The following is a 15,813-nucleotide window of genomic DNA, read 5'->3' as shown; positions in this document are numbered from 1 at the left end:
TCCAAAATATTTACCTTCCTGCAAAATAGTGTTGTATGAACATGGGGTTATATTTTGTAGTAGTGATTTTCAGTTAGACTTAATCAATTTAACAATCCAGCAACTCTAACTTTTGAAATGAAAATATGTTATTAGCACTTTTGAAGTTTTAAAGAGAATACAACAGATTTTTTTCATTACAGTAAAAAACTTTGTATATACAATAAGTAATATAGCATCTAAAATGACTTAAAAGACCTAATCCATTATGGTTTATATTCTCAATATCTACACTGAGTATTTTTATCCTGATAATAGTTCTTTGTGCTTCATAACCAGATGTTAACACTATGGTTTGTTCAAAAACTTAAGGGTCTGCAGTCATGAAGAGAACATCTGAAAACTCAGCTATAGGAATGGAACTAAACGTGCAATATTTTAGATATTATAAACATGAACTACATTAATCATGATAATCTTGTACAATGTTTTATGCTTGATTAATGACTCAGCTTCAGATTACAATAGAAAAGCTAATTTACACAAAGCGAAACGAGTTTGGCTCAAAAGGACTTGCATCCTTAATATTAAGAAATGCTTACTTACCTATATAAATAAATATTCTTAAATTAGAAATAAATATATTTTCTGGATTAAACTATTCTAATCCAGGATCATGATACACTCTCCAATAGAGGCAATTTTTTAGAATCTGTGTTAAGAAACTGCTATAAATGGAACATGGTGAAACTCCAAATAATTTACAGAATCACAGAGCTGGAAGGGACCTTAGAGGTCTTCTAGTCCAACCCCCTGCTCAAGCAGAAAACCCTATACCATGTTGGACAAATGGCTGTTCAATCTCTTCTTGAAAACCTACAGATTGATATTTTGTTTATGGCTAAACTAACTGCCTTATAGTCTGCAAACTATTTACCAGTTGGCTCTCCTCTCTCAATTCTGAGGAAATATCCTTGAAAACCCCATAAAAATGGGATTTCCTGAAACTGTGTCCACTTCACAGCTATCAGAACATATTGGCTACAGCACAATTTTATCAATCATCCATAACTTTATTCAAATCAATGTAAGACAGAAATCTCTATTTACACATATCATATTATAAAACAATTCAATGTCACTTTTAAGCAAGAGAATGATCCTCAACTTCCTCTGAACAGACAAGCCCAACTCAGATCTGGGAACAGCTTTATGGCAAGAACAAACATTCTTGAGGGTACAAAAGAACAAAATAAAATAAAAAGGAAGAAGGAGACCTCAAGCAAGGAATAACATTAAAGGAGGATATGGCTGAAGGATCTGATCTTCCTTATTCTACTTGGAGGACCCTGAATACGTAGGTTAAGAGTTGAAGTGCCTAAGTGTAAAAGCAATATGCTCAAGCGGAAGCTTTTAGCAGTTAACAACACGCTGTATGAAAGTGGAGAGACACACAGCCCAGACCATCTGTGGGCATGTCAGCTACTACTAGAAACATGTATTGATAGCATGTATTGATAATGACTTGGCAAATCCAAGAAGGTAACTTCATTCTGACAGTTTAAAATTTGATCTAGACATGGAAGAAGAAAAGAAGTCACTTTCAACTGGGCAAATTAAGGCAGATCAAAGAACAACCCACCTACTATATTAACCCACCGGATTTGCACTTATTCTGTGTTGTCATATTCCATCACTGTGTTTCTAGGTATGCTTATGAGAAATAGAAATTGAATTGCTATTTTCTTGGAAATATAGCAACTTAATTTCTATGTTTTAAAAATCTATACAGATCCTACAGGTAAAAAGGATAGGTGGAGAAGGGGAATTGCTTTTTGATACAACAAAGTCCATTCTGTTATGTTTTTTGTAAATTCTAAGGAAGAGATGGAATAAAACTGAGATTGAGATTAGAGATTTATCTCTGTCAAGCTCATGTCTTCCTACAGTATGAAGAGCAGCAAAGGAATACATATCCAATTATTTTACCTTCCCTCTCTTCAAAATATGTCTATCAAGAATGTGGAGAGATGCTCTATCTTCTTCATGTTTCCAGAGGCCATGAAGCTTTGGATGATGACAATAAATCTCTACTCATAGGACAGCAAGATTTCCTAATCACCTCTTGTTAACTCATAACTGTAAACCTAATATATATTTTTTGTTCAGTGTGTACACCAAAAGTATTTTTAAAACATTCTTCATTGATTGCAAATTAACACAAAAGTAGAAGGGCACAAAGTAGTTATTGTAAGATACATTGCTAAAATTCCTACCATTATGTATCTACATCTAAGTAAAAAGAGAAGTATCTTGGTTAGCAAGAAAGCATAATTATTGTTTATTTTGGTTTAAACAGTTAAGTAGAGAAGAATTTTCCATGGATCATGAAGATAAAAACATACAAAAGAACTAATGTCTATTTTTAAATCTACGAGAGGAACTAAGTGGAGAGTTGGTTCTTTGTTGTTCACACTCACCACAACCAGAAAGACATCCTGATAGAAATCTCAACAGACAACAGTCCTCCTGCAGCCACCAGGAAGAAAATAATCCACATTTAGAGGAAACTCAAGGTAGATAATAGCTTCTCTCCCAGGGAATACATTTTGGGGAAAAAACCTTTCCTAAAAATTGCTAGTAAATTATTAACTTAATTTAAGTTAGCAGCTTTTTACTGAATTACTAAGCAATGTAGATTTATCTTCCTATGTGTTACTCTCCATCTAATACTAACTTTCCTGTTTTTAATTTCTGATTTCCATAGACAGCAACAAACTGAGTGCACTGGGCTGATGTGCATTTTATTTTCTACCAAATATATTTCTTCTTTAAAAAGAAAGTCTCTCGCAGTATAAAATGAGGCTGCACTTACTGTAACACAGATTAACATGGTCTGCAGAAAGAAATCATGTTTTGACCTTACAAACTTTCATTCCTTCATGGCATTCTAAAAGTATGCCTTTTCAAAAATGTCTGGTTTTAGTGCTATCTATGCTTTCTCTCCAATGACTAAAAACCCTGTACAGAAACAGAGGAATCAAGGATTTGAATATATATTGAGATGTGATAATGCAGTTTACTAAAAAGTTTGTTATAATTTTTAATCCACACATTTCTGTTTATTTTTACCCATTTACAGATAATGCTGATGCAGTGTTTTTCCCTTATGTTTTGTGAAACAATTATACAACAAATCAATGGAACACAAAACCTTAAGCTAACAGAAAGGCAGCATCATAAAAAAACAATGTTTTCTTAGCCTATGTAGTTTAGGTTTCAATGACCATATGTAATAAAAATGTAAATCATTTAAAATTGATTGAAGACATATTTTTGAGAGTCTAAAAATATAGGTCACAATAAAAAAATGGAGAATGTGTTATTTGAAAAAATGAAAATAGATTGGAGGAACACACTGTTTAGAACTGTAATATAATAGTCTGACTTTATGCAAGCCTTAATTACACAGTAATATACATATGTATAGAGGGATGCAGTGGCTCAGTGGGTTAGGATGCTGAGCATGTCGATCAGAAGGTCGGCAGTTTGGCGGGTCGAATCCCGAGTGCCGCGTAACAGAGTGAGCGCCTGTTACTTGTCCCAGCTTCTGCCAACCTAGCAGTTCGAAAGCATGTAAAAATGCAAGTAGAAAAATAGGGACCACTGCGGTGGGAAGGTAACAGCATTCCGTGCGCCTTTGGTGTCTAGTCATGCCGGCCACATGACCATGGAAGATGTCCTCGGACAAACACTGGTTCCTCAGCTTTGAAACGGAGATGAGCACCGGCCCCTAGAGTCGGAAACGACTAGCACGCATGAGCGGGGGAACCTTTACCTTTACTTATACATATGTATATACACCTGTTACAATAAAATCAAAATGAGTAAACAACTTGTTGGCCTGTACTGAACGAATATTCTGAGGATGATGGAATTAAAGTTCAATATACCTGGAGGATTGGGAAAGGTTGATTTAAGGCTACACTTTGCATTTGCATTATTATTATTGTTATTGTCATTGTTCTCCTGGAGAATATTTATGTCCAACATACCTGAGTTTGGATTCTATTAAGCCCTCTGAACCAGAGGATTTGCCCGCGGCGAAGTTCCCTCTCTGCATGATCAATCTCTTCTACATCTTCACTCATCTCCTCTTCGGGCACTTCTTCTTTTAATGTAAGCCCCCCTGCTTCCTTTAGAAATTTTAACCTACTGGTTGGGATGCTTGCAATGACCTAAAATAAACATTATAATTATGCCAAGAGACAAAGTTTGCAGGGAGAATATGAAAAATTACAGCATACAAAAAGTAGAAATGATACCTTAGGGGAAAAAAATGACACACAGGGACTGATCAGACAAATGAAAGCTTTAAAGCAGACTTTCCCATCTTAATGCTCTTCGATAAATTAGGAATAGAGGACAATGAATCAGGGTAAGGCTATATTTAGATTAAAATACTGAGAACCAATAATCCCTTTGGGATAAATGCTTGCAGATGCCCAGTGAAAAAAGTCAGTGGCCATCATTACCAGCTTCCACAAAGGTACAGGGGGACTGTTGTTCTCTCTCTTTTTTTAAAAAGAAATGATAAATTAAAGATGAAATCAGGGTCAATGCCAAACAGAGTTGGGTGAGACGTACCCATTGGTACTCATTCTACCCACCTTTCATACCCTCCCTTGTAGACACGGAAGGGTAAAAAGTAAAAGTGAAAGAAAGAGACATGGAATTCAAAGAAAAGCCATTTTGTTGATCACATGGTTGACTTGGAGAATTACCATCTAGGAATCCTTCATTTACTGAATGAACAATGTGTATCAGTTTAATCTACGAATCCCATCCATGATCTGAGCAATACTTCAAATTTAGTCTCAAAAGAAGGATGTGAAAGCATAAATATAGCACTGCTTTAAAGTAGTTGTGCCTTTCCTGGTGTTGTACACAATGCTACAGTTGTGTTCCTGCATTCTCTAAAGCACTAGTTTTGGAAACTAAAATACCTAATTCAGCTCTTCTTGCTGGTCCCAAGATTACACCAGATTCTTGTTGCCAGATCTCCCCAAAGTCTCACTAGAGTCTTTACAGAAAGACATGGCAGAATGTTGAACCTCATGCTAATACAAATAGAACATATTTCCTTGAAGTATTAAAACAGTCACATGTGGCAGGCCAGCAAAAATCTTGTCTCCTGTGCAGATGTGCTAACAACTAGGGATGAATTTCAAAATAGAAATATGAGCCTTGCAACTCCTTCAGTCATTAACAGAGAAGTGCTTTTCAACATATGCTAGACAACTTATTTGGAATGCATTGCACAGCCTTGCTTACTGCTGTAAAATTACCCAGAATATATATATATAATATAAATATATAATTGATTTTCTAATGAATACAAAGAAAATGGTCCTTACCTGCCCCCATACAAGTTCACCTAATCCAATAAATACACACCACATCCATTGGTCAAGTTCCAAAGGAGAACAACTGAAAGGTTTTCCACCAAACTGTACAATTACTATCTACAGAAGGAAAGAATGAAATGAAATATGTATTAACTACCAGAGTCCCAAATCCTATTCTTGTTTTTTCTTCCAAAAAATAACATTGCTATTTTTATTTTCTGCTTCCTTAAAGAAAATAATACCAGCATGCTTTTGGACCAATAAAAAAGAATTATTGATAAGCTACAGCCTTTACCTGCATACAGAATTCCTCTGTCTGAAACAGATTCTAAAAATCAACAAGACACCAAGGACAATGAAGGAGACAGACCCTACAACAAACCCAGATGTCTAATTTGCCCCCAATCTACAACAGCACCAACACAAATCCCAATGAATACACACATGATTTGAGATGGCTTCACATATTCTTCCTCTAATGTAATATATTTATATTTGCTGCCATGTTGTATGCCACCCAGTCACATAATTTGAATTGGGTGGCCTTATATATCTGTATAATAAATAAATGAAGTAAATCAATCAATCAACATAACTCTCCTTCCACTATGAAAAGAAGACAAACAGCAGGAATGCTGCAGGAATGCTCAAATGTATATAAAGAACTTTAATAATGACCAAATTAGCAATTGATTTATAGATCTTTAGATATTTTTTTTAAAAAGACTATAATATAGAATTAAAGCAGGGCTTTTTTTCTCATAGAACGCTCAGAATGGAATTCCGGCACCTTTTTTGGATGGAACCTTGTAGGGTAGGCAAGGCGGGTTGTATGACATGTGTGAGTTCTGGCACCTTTTTCTTTTACAAAAAAGCACTGGATGAAAGTATAAAAGGAGAAAGACTGTACAGTGAAGCGTGCAAACAATACTGGCTCTCTTAGCATTGTCAGATGATTACCTGTACAGCAAATGTACCCAATACAATAGTGCAAAATATAGGGTTTCTAAAGATGCCATCAAAAACATTCCTTTCACCATGGATTTTGCGTGCATTGATTTCATTAAATAGCTGCATCATGACAAAAGTATTGAAGATGATGGTGTAGTGCTCAGAAGGTGGAGAGTGGAGTGGTGCATTTCTGCCACTATCGATCTTGAACATTTTTTCCCCTGGTCAAAGCAGAAAATAAACAGAATTTAAAAACATCATTTGAAGTTTCAATTCAGAATATAATTTGTTCCCAGCTCATCACAATGTTTTATTAGGTCATCTAAATCACCATTGCCCCAAAATTATGAAACAAACTATCTGTTCTCCAAGTATGTCATAGTCCACAATTTCCAAGGTGGAAGTTTTTAAAATACAATTTGTCCCAGACAAACAGGACTATTTATCTCTAATTACAGTATCCAGTCTAATCACTGAGAACCAAATGTTTGCTTAGGAATTTCAGCAGTGCAACTGAAGTTCCTTTTGGGGAAGTTTGGATTAGAATAAAAACAGGAATGGCACCAGGGCCTCCTAGATGTCTTCTATTCCCACTTCTACCCTTAATTCCCCCAAAGCAAAATAACAAACAACCCCCCACAAGTCTAGAAGAATCTTCTAGAAAAATCTAGAAGATTCTGCCCCTTCCAGTTATATTATTACCGGTATATAATGGAAGCTCCTGCTGCCCTCTGGAAAAAAAGTAGCTCCCTATCACTGATGGGTTACCTGTTCTTCCTTTACACCTAATGGAAAATTTTCAGTGTATTATGTAACTACAGGCTTTATCTACTCATGAAACATAACACCATTTAATAATATTGAAACTGAATGAAAGTAAATTTGCATAATGCTAAAAATTAACTGGCACCACACTATTTTTATGTAGTTAATCAGTGGGTATGTTTTATTGTATCAAAAATTATATTTTCAAATTTAAGAGTCTTTCTAATTATGAAAGTGATTATGCCGTAAACCTGGATTTAATGTACCTGGGTTTAACAGACATAAGATGCAATGCATGTATTTCTATATATGCATTAAATCTCACTTACCATTTTAAGCAAGTGTAAAATAATTAGAATTTACCATTTTAGGCATTTGGAAAACCACATTCAGATTTAAATTCTGTGCCTGGGCCACAATTTCCTTTCTCCCAATCCCCTACCTCATTTGTTTGTTAAAGCAAGGTTTTACTGTATTTGAATCTGGTGAATTGATAAAATCAGGATGCTAAAAAATATCATTGACAAAAGTTCCCCTAAAGAAAGTTGAGACATATGGATAGTGTTGTAAATCATATAACAATGTATTTTGTAATAAGATCAATAATACTACATAGATTTTAATTAACTAGAAGACAAATTCATCTAGAATTGTCACTGAAAATTCTATTATAACTTTTTGTTATTCCTTCCAAAAGCAATTTAGAATTGAAGTAGAATAATTACATTCAGATCACAGTACTGAGATAGAAAAAATGAAGTATAAATACATTTCTCTTCTGCATGTTTATTAAGTTTCAACAGAAACTCATTTAGAATTGATAGAAAAGGGTTTTTATCAGGGTTGAACTGTGGAGTCCTTGGTACTCTCTGAGCTTGGCGGTTTTCTTGCAGATGTTTCTTTAGCAAACTAGATAACATTAACAGTGCTAAAAGGAAGTGGGGTTTGCTCAATCATTTAGAAATGATAAAGCGAGAAGTATCAGAAATGTCATTCTGCTCAATAAATCAGTAGAAATCCATTTTAAAAAGAAAGAATTTGGAAGCCTAGTCCAATAAGAAGACAGGGCAAAAAAGAAAGAAATTAAATTGATAAGGAGAAAGAAGAGAAGAGAAGCCTCAAAATATTTTAAATGAATCAAAACATTCAACTAGTTAAATGCATTACTAGATGAAAGGACTATTAAACAGTGAAACTGCCAAGACACAAAATAAGCATTGTGTAAAATGGTGGGCAGATGTCTATAGCATATCTGAATACATGGAAAAGATTTGACTTCACAATTTGATAATAGGTACTACCAGTTGTTTTTTAATTAGGTCTTTCACTGAACAGCTAGTTCTTGACTTACAACAGTTTGTTTAGTGACCATTCAAAGTTACAATAGAGCTGAAAAATATGACTTATAATGGTTTTCACACATCCCCATGGTCACATGATCAAAATTTGGCAACTGGTTCATATTTATGACAGTGGCAGTGTTCCAGGGTCATGTGATCATCTTTGGCGACCTTCTGACAGGCAAAGTGAATGGGGAAGCCAAATTCACTTAACAACTGTGTTACTAACTTAACCTGCAATGATTCACTTAAAAACTGTGGCAAGAAAAGTGGTAAAAAGTGGTAAAACTCATCAAATCACAGAGATGCTCAATGAAATGAAAAGGAGGACTGTGATGGCTTTAACTTCTTCAACTTCCAACATGGTTAACATAGCTGCTGAGAAGAAGAAAAAAATCTGTTTTAGGCTTTTCTAATTGTTTTTTAAAAAATAAATAAATAAGTGGCTCATTTTTTCTCATTTGTATTATCATTTTGCAATGGTTGGGTAAAGAACTATGAGTGTAAATGAAATGTATAGTTGCCTTTGGTATAGAAGGTTCCAAACCACACGCCCTGATTGTTTTTATAATTTTGTTTGCAACTGAGGTGATAACATTGCACTTGGATGAATCAACAGAAACATATATGTCAAATTTTCAAGACACAGACCAGGTCTGTCAGTAAAATGAGGTGGGGCGGGTAGAAGGAAATTATGATCCTCCATTTTAAATACATAAAGATAAGGCAGAAACATAAAGCATTAAATTCACTAGAATTCTAGGCCTTGTTTCATCATCCTGTAACATGAAAGATTAGAAGATCAGGTATTAAGACTTAAGATAATTGTCAGGTTCTTTCTTAAAACGCAAGAAGAAACTGTTTGAGTTGACCTGTGATTTGATCACAAGGATGACATGGAACTGAGGTCAGACTTGTTCATCACTGAAATATATCCTCCCCTGCCATGGCAACCAAGATTATGTTTCTTTTCTTTTTCCTGTCATTGCCACTGAGCTGCCCTTTGCAGTAAAGGTTAGGATTAGAGCTTTGAGAGAGCCCAGGCTATCTGCTCTGCCTAGCTTTCTAAAGCCAACTCTTCTCTGTATGTATTTTTAGCTGCTACTGTCCTATATTTTCTTGACTCTTCAGCTTTTTATATTTTTTGGCACAAAAGGAAAACAAAAACAAATCTTACACATGTTACTGTGTAATATATATATATGATCAGATTTAGCTTGGGTCCAGAATGTTTCCAAAAAGAAAATAATAATTCAATTTGTACAGTACAGTCAACATTTTGAACTTCTCCCACTATATTCAAAAATTCATTGATTAATAAAGCAATTTTCAGACTGAAGAAGAAAATTCAGTCATCAATCACTATAATTTATTTAGGAGAGAGATGTACTGCAGAATTTTAATGGTATTAGGTGCACCGAGTGTCTGCAACCAGCACCTTATTTATCTGGGTGCTGTCATTGATTCTTTCCCTGCTATCTTTAACTGCTAGCTGAGTTTCCAGAGAGCTATTTATTACTCTGTACCAGTGAAGCTCTGACAATATGTGAAAGGAAAAGAAGACCTTGATGCAATCAATGAAAGTTGTAGCTGATCTCCACTTCATGTAATAAAACCCTATTGAAACTTCAACTTGTTTTAAAATGTTGCAGACCAAAGAGTGAATAAATCTTTGGATTTCCTGAAGTCATTATTTGAATTATGTACTCTGAACAAGTTCGTGATTATGTGAAATCCCATGTTGTGTATCATTTGCAGATTCAGAAGTCAAGTAGTTCGTTGTCTGTAGCTTGAAAAAGTAACAATAAATGACATTTGAGCTTACCAACAAAAAGGAGGGTAAAAATTAGAATGAGTTGATACACAGCGTGGCCCAGAATATTTTTCATCATGGTACGAGAAATAAGGGGTTTGTTTCTACCATATGGTTTTCTTAGCAGAAGAGATTCTGTGGGAGGTTCCGTAGCCAGAGCAAGAGAAGCAAAAGTGTCCATAATCAAATTGACCCATAGCATCTGTACGGCTTTCAGAGGAGAATCCTGAAGACAAAAAAAAGAGATAGAAAGCATTATATCAACATTATTATGTATTGTCCTTTTACCATTTCTGTAGAGCTTGTCTTAGCATAATACGCTTTGCCATTCTAATTTCTATGTGTCTCTACAACAAAAAGACTTAAATGAGAAAGTTCTATTAACGTGAAATATGATAGTGCATTTATCTGATCTATCTTACTTAAAGCCATCCTTTCATCATTCTACTTAAATCTCATTGTCCTTGAGAATGTGTGGATTTGATGATGGTGGACTTAACACTGTCAAACCTACCCACGAGAAGATCACTGGGAAATAATAGGAAGCACAGAAATAGGACAGATGAGAAAAGCAGTCTTAGTTTAGAAAATAATGGAATATCAAAATAAGTAAGTAAATCCTATTGCCTAGAACAGGGGTAGGCAACCTCGGCTCTTTTATGACTCATGGACTTCAACTCCCAGAATTCCTGAGTCAGCTATGCTGACTCAGGAATTCTGGGAGTTGAAGTCCATGAGTCATAAAAGAGCCGAGGTTGCCTACCCCTGGCCTAGAAGGTAGGCAGTTTGGTCCTTTCAAATATTTTAGGTTTCAACCAGAGTGGCTAGTTGTGTAGGATTGTGGAAGAATCATCCAAAATATTAGAAAGCATCAGGTTAGAAAGCACCTACCCATTTCTGAAATACTCAAGGTTTTATGCTTTATTAGCTACAGTATTCATTTTCAATCCTGCATAAACAACCACTAGGAGGAGCTATCTGCTCACTAAAACCAGCAGGAACAACCTTGGCATCTCTAAATGGAACATTTAATAAACAACCACAAACTAATTAATATCTCAAGAGGGAAAGTAAATTACTATTAAATGTGTTTTATTAAACTGTGGCTTCAGTAGTGACCTCTTCTCAGCATCTTCCATTGCTACAAACTATAACGACTTATGGGATAGACTTGATATGATAGACCAGTCAGAAATGAAATAGAATTTATTTATTTTTATTAACCGAAAATAATAAAGCAGTTCAAATTGATTCAAATCAGTTTATCATAACATGCGTCTTAAGTAAAGTAAAACTCTTTTTGACAATGCAAATTATTCCAAAATCAATCTCTTCATTCACTATAATTGAGTAATATGTGACTTGAGAAAAATTCTACAACTCTGCTCAGAATTCACCACTCAGTTGAATTTGTCTAAATATTACTGAACTGTCACTTGAATTCTCAGTTAACAATATTCTCCTTTTTCACTACTGTTAAGTATACATGAAACATCCAAAACAACACACAGCTTGTTATATTTGTGTTAGCTACCCTCTAAAGACATAGAATTAGTCCTATTATGCTGGCATTTTTGCTGTAAAAATAATCCTGCTTTAAAGCATAGAATGCTTTTGTAGTTGTTCCAATGTGAACAAGTTTTCTCTGCATTTTTAACTGGTAAGACCAGGTAATGACAACTTGCTTTGCTTATCCAAAGTAAATTTACCATAAATAACTGGATTAACCCAAAACAAATCCACCAACTGGCATACCCACGTTATATATATAGAAGCAGTTTTCCATTCATTCAACAGTTTTTATAAATTTCTTTTTTCATCCAATTGTGATCTATAGGTTCACCAATCATTCCAAAAATATTGGGAAGCCATATGAGGAAGGGAAAAATGGAAACTATCTCTCCTAATTACCTATTTTCCCGTGATTTTATGCACCTTCAGGTAATTAGGCACATAATTTTGGACTACTACTCCCAAGATGTACAACCCAGTAACTATGGAAGAAATCAAGATGTTTCCTTGAGAAAAAAGCTAAGATTTATGAAAAAGATTACAATATGGACTGCACCAATCAAACACGCTCAGAAGTTAGAATATAATTTGTAGCACCTTTGCTGCTGATTCTCTTCCGAAAGCAGGAAGATAAATTTCACTGAACAATGTGGCCTTGTTTGTGATTGGTGAATATTTTGAGCTGAAGTTATCAAGTTAGAATTCCAAACAGTTAAAAATTATTTCTGGAAGTATTCAATTTTAAATGCTGTTCTCACTCCATATGCAAGTGTCAGTAAAATCCAAAAGAACCACAGTATGTAATGAAAAGCACATTTCTGACTTTGATCCATCCTCTAAATTGCACATGTGCAATTGTCAGCTGTTGCTTTGGATAGCACAGCATTCTCACTATTCCACAGTACCAAACACTGCATGTTGCTTAGGTGACTCTAATAATTGTCTACTATTCAGTCAAACAATAAAAGCTCATTCTGTACCACAACCATGGCATTAAACATACGTTAGATTTTGGTACTTGGTGTAATGAAATTTCTACTGAAGTCTAAAGTCTTAAAGTTGACAAAGCTGGACACCCCAGCTTAGAAAGGGATGAGTAAGATAGACATTGATCAGCCTCCTGATTGGTGGAAAGAATTATTCCCATATATATGAAATTTAAGTCCAACTAGGGAGAGACGAATGAAGGCTCTGCTGAGCTTTATTGTGATTTATGCAATTGTTTTCTAATGTGTTCATTCAATATATTTAAATCCTCCCAGCAATAACATCCTTCTACATATGAACTAAAGCCATGGAAAAATAGATGAAGTCCAAGCTTCTTAAATCATTAAAATATAAAATGACTGGATAATTAAAATGTGGTTGGTTGGGTTTTGGCTTAGCATATTGTGCAAACCTAGCAGTAAACAAGACAGAAATCCATTCTGAGTGAGTCAAAGCACACTCTTTTCTCTAAAGTATTCCTCTCTTGGTTTTTATTTGCTTATTTGTGTTGCATAGTGTAACCAAATATTACTTATTGTAAATGTTGACCTGGCTTTTCCCACCCCTGCATGTTTTTAATTGCAGTGCTTCCTCTGAGGTTTTGTTACTCAGAGGGACTAATACCCCTGAAGAAATCAATAGTTGCAACCTTTGAACACCTTGAAAAATTTAGCAGAGTAACTTGGGAGGAGTTTCAATGTTGTAGCTTCGAAAAGAGACTGCCTCAGGTTTCACTTGGCCATATCATGATAACAAGGTAAACTTATTCTTTACAGTACACCTAATGACTTATTCATAATTTGCTCCGTGAGGCTGAATTTTCCTGTTGCACCAGAGTGAACAATATATGCTATGTGAATAACTGCACTGTGTTTTCAAGGTATATTTTGTTACAAGCTTCTATAGACAATGCACTGTGCATATACATACACAGGGACACATACAAACACACACACCCTGAAAGAAAGAGAGAGTCTTCTCTGCTCCACAACTTTTGAAAATCATGATACCATATTTCACATGTTTACAACTGGCATATGTAAAAAAAGTGTGTGTGTGTGTGTGTGTGTGTGTGTGTGTGTGTATCTGTCAGAAGAAAATATTGATTAAAACAAATTTTCTATAAAATACAACATTTTTATTTTTTTTTATTTTAATTCCATTTATATCCCGCCCTTCTCCGAAGACTCAGGGCGGCTTACAAGCTTAGCAGTAGCCTTCATTCTATGTATATGCCTGCTTATTAGGGCTTTCACACACCCCCAGCGGCATTATTACAAAGTCAGCTTAATTGCCCCCAACAATCTGGGTCCTCATTTTACCTACCTCGGAAGGATGGAAGGCTGAGTCAACCTTGAGCCTGGTGGGATGCGAACCTGCAATAATTGCAGGCAGCTGGTGTTACTTAAGGAGGCATTAGCCCACTGCTCCACCAAGGCTCATGGGAAGGGTAACAACATGAAAATGGAATGCAGAGAGCTGGAATGGCATCAGAAAAGGAAAAGAAAGAGAAGACAGTCAGGGGGATGAAGATGAGACAAGGGAAAGAGATAACAAGTTAGGGGAAGAAGATAAGGGGGCGGGGAGTGAGAAAGAGCAGGACCTTGAGTTGATATTGGGTTGCATAGTCTAGATCCAATAATGGCATGTCTCTCTTTAGTTTACTCTCAGCCTTACCTGGGTAATGCAAGCACCAGTGAAAGCCACGATCACAGCCACCACATTTACGGTAAGCTGGAACTGCAAGAACTTAGAGATACTGTCATAAACATTACGGCCCCACATTACAGCTTTCACAATACTACTGAAGTTATCATCTGTGAGGATAATATCAGAGGCTTCCTTTGCCACATCTGTTCCTGCAAGACCCTGAAAAATGAAGAGACACCAACAGTAATTCACTAGAAGGAGTAATAGAAAATCAGTTTGGATGAGTACCTGAATAGGGTCATAAAAAAGGAAGTTTTTTTCAGAAAACGTTATCCTTAAATATCTGTTGATGAATAAAATAGTGGTCAAGATCCAAAAAGAGTGTGAAAGTAATTTCTTGGACTAGCTCACTTCAGCAGATGGCAAGCATACTGGAATCTGTTTGTGATCTGGCATATTGCTCAGAGCTGAAGTTTTAGTTATTTACCCAACTGCCCTTCCAGTGGACATATTTTCAAAACCATTTTGAAAATCCAAGTAATTGCAAAATATAGTATGAACTAATATTATTAAAATATACTGCAGCATAACAGCAGATTGAAAGAATCATTGAGAAAACCTTTTCAGCATTAAAAGAAACTTTGGGGGAATATTTAACCCAAATTCCAAATGCAATGCATTCACTCACAGTAATAGATCAAATCGAAACCAGAAACAAACTCAAATATACCATTGCAAAGCCAACATCAGCCTTTTTAAGAGCTGGTCCATCATTAGTTCCATCACCAGTCACTGCTACAACCTGCCTCTGCTCCACTTGCGTGCTGTCAATGATACCTGCAAAATATGGCAATGCATTCTTAAGTAATCATTTAAATATGCCATGCATATAAGTATGTTAGAAATCTGCCCAGCTCCAGAGGCTCTGAGTAACATGCAACATTAAGAGCAACAGAGATTTTAAAAAATGAACAAAAAATGTATGCCTCAGAAGAAAACATGCAAGTACCATAAAACATCTTAAAAGTCTCTTACTACCATCCTAATCCAAGTCTTGGAGAATAAGTCAAGCTTTCAAAGACTTTTCAAAGATAGTCAAGGTGCATCAGACAGATCTCTATGAAGATGATATTCCAGCAGACAGGCAAAATAAAGAAGGGTTTCTTTTAGGATTTTGCCAGGTGACACTGTTTGATCATCAGTTTGATTTGACTGGAGTGTGTCAATTGTACCCAGACTTTCACTTTGAGAGCGGGCAACTAAATTTCATTTTTGATGTGTGCCGTTGCGCCCACAGTAAAAAAAAATGACAATAAAGGTTGCCTTGCCTTGCCTTACCTTAACGGAAATTTCTTTACAGTGAGAACAATTAACCAGTAGAACAACTTGCCTTTAGAAGTTGTGGGTG

At 35.4% G+C, this 15,813-nt stretch overlaps 1 protein-coding gene across 7 annotated transcripts in view; it reads right to left on the bottom strand.

The window, feature by feature from the left end:
* The window catches only part of ATP2B2 (ATPase plasma membrane Ca2+ transporting 2), a gene marked incomplete at both ends in the record, with an annotated part of 149,395 nt that overhangs the window by 11,658 nt on the left and 121,924 nt on the right, over positions 1 to 15,813 (bottom strand). For all 7 annotated transcript variants that reach the window (XM_081316839.1, XM_081316840.1, XM_081316842.1 and 4 more), the window contains 6 exons: positions 4,035 to 4,217; positions 5,397 to 5,504; positions 6,348 to 6,559; positions 10,269 to 10,482; positions 14,433 to 14,624; positions 15,136 to 15,242. In XM_081316839.1, coding sequence (XP_081172965.1) covers positions 4,035 to 4,217; positions 5,397 to 5,504; positions 6,348 to 6,559; positions 10,269 to 10,482; positions 14,433 to 14,624; positions 15,136 to 15,242 — 1,016 coding nt within the window. The remainder of the gene's footprint in view (positions 1 to 4,034; positions 4,218 to 5,396; positions 5,505 to 6,347; positions 6,560 to 10,268; positions 10,483 to 14,432; positions 14,625 to 15,135; positions 15,243 to 15,813) is intronic.

Source organism: Vipera berus, assembly GCF_964194415.1.
Source record: "Vipera berus genome assembly, chromosome: 2".
NCBI lineage: Eukaryota > Metazoa > Chordata > Lepidosauria > Squamata > Viperidae > Vipera > Vipera berus.
Note: the sequence above shows the minus strand (reverse complement) of the source record. Positions and strands in the feature narration are given on the sequence as shown.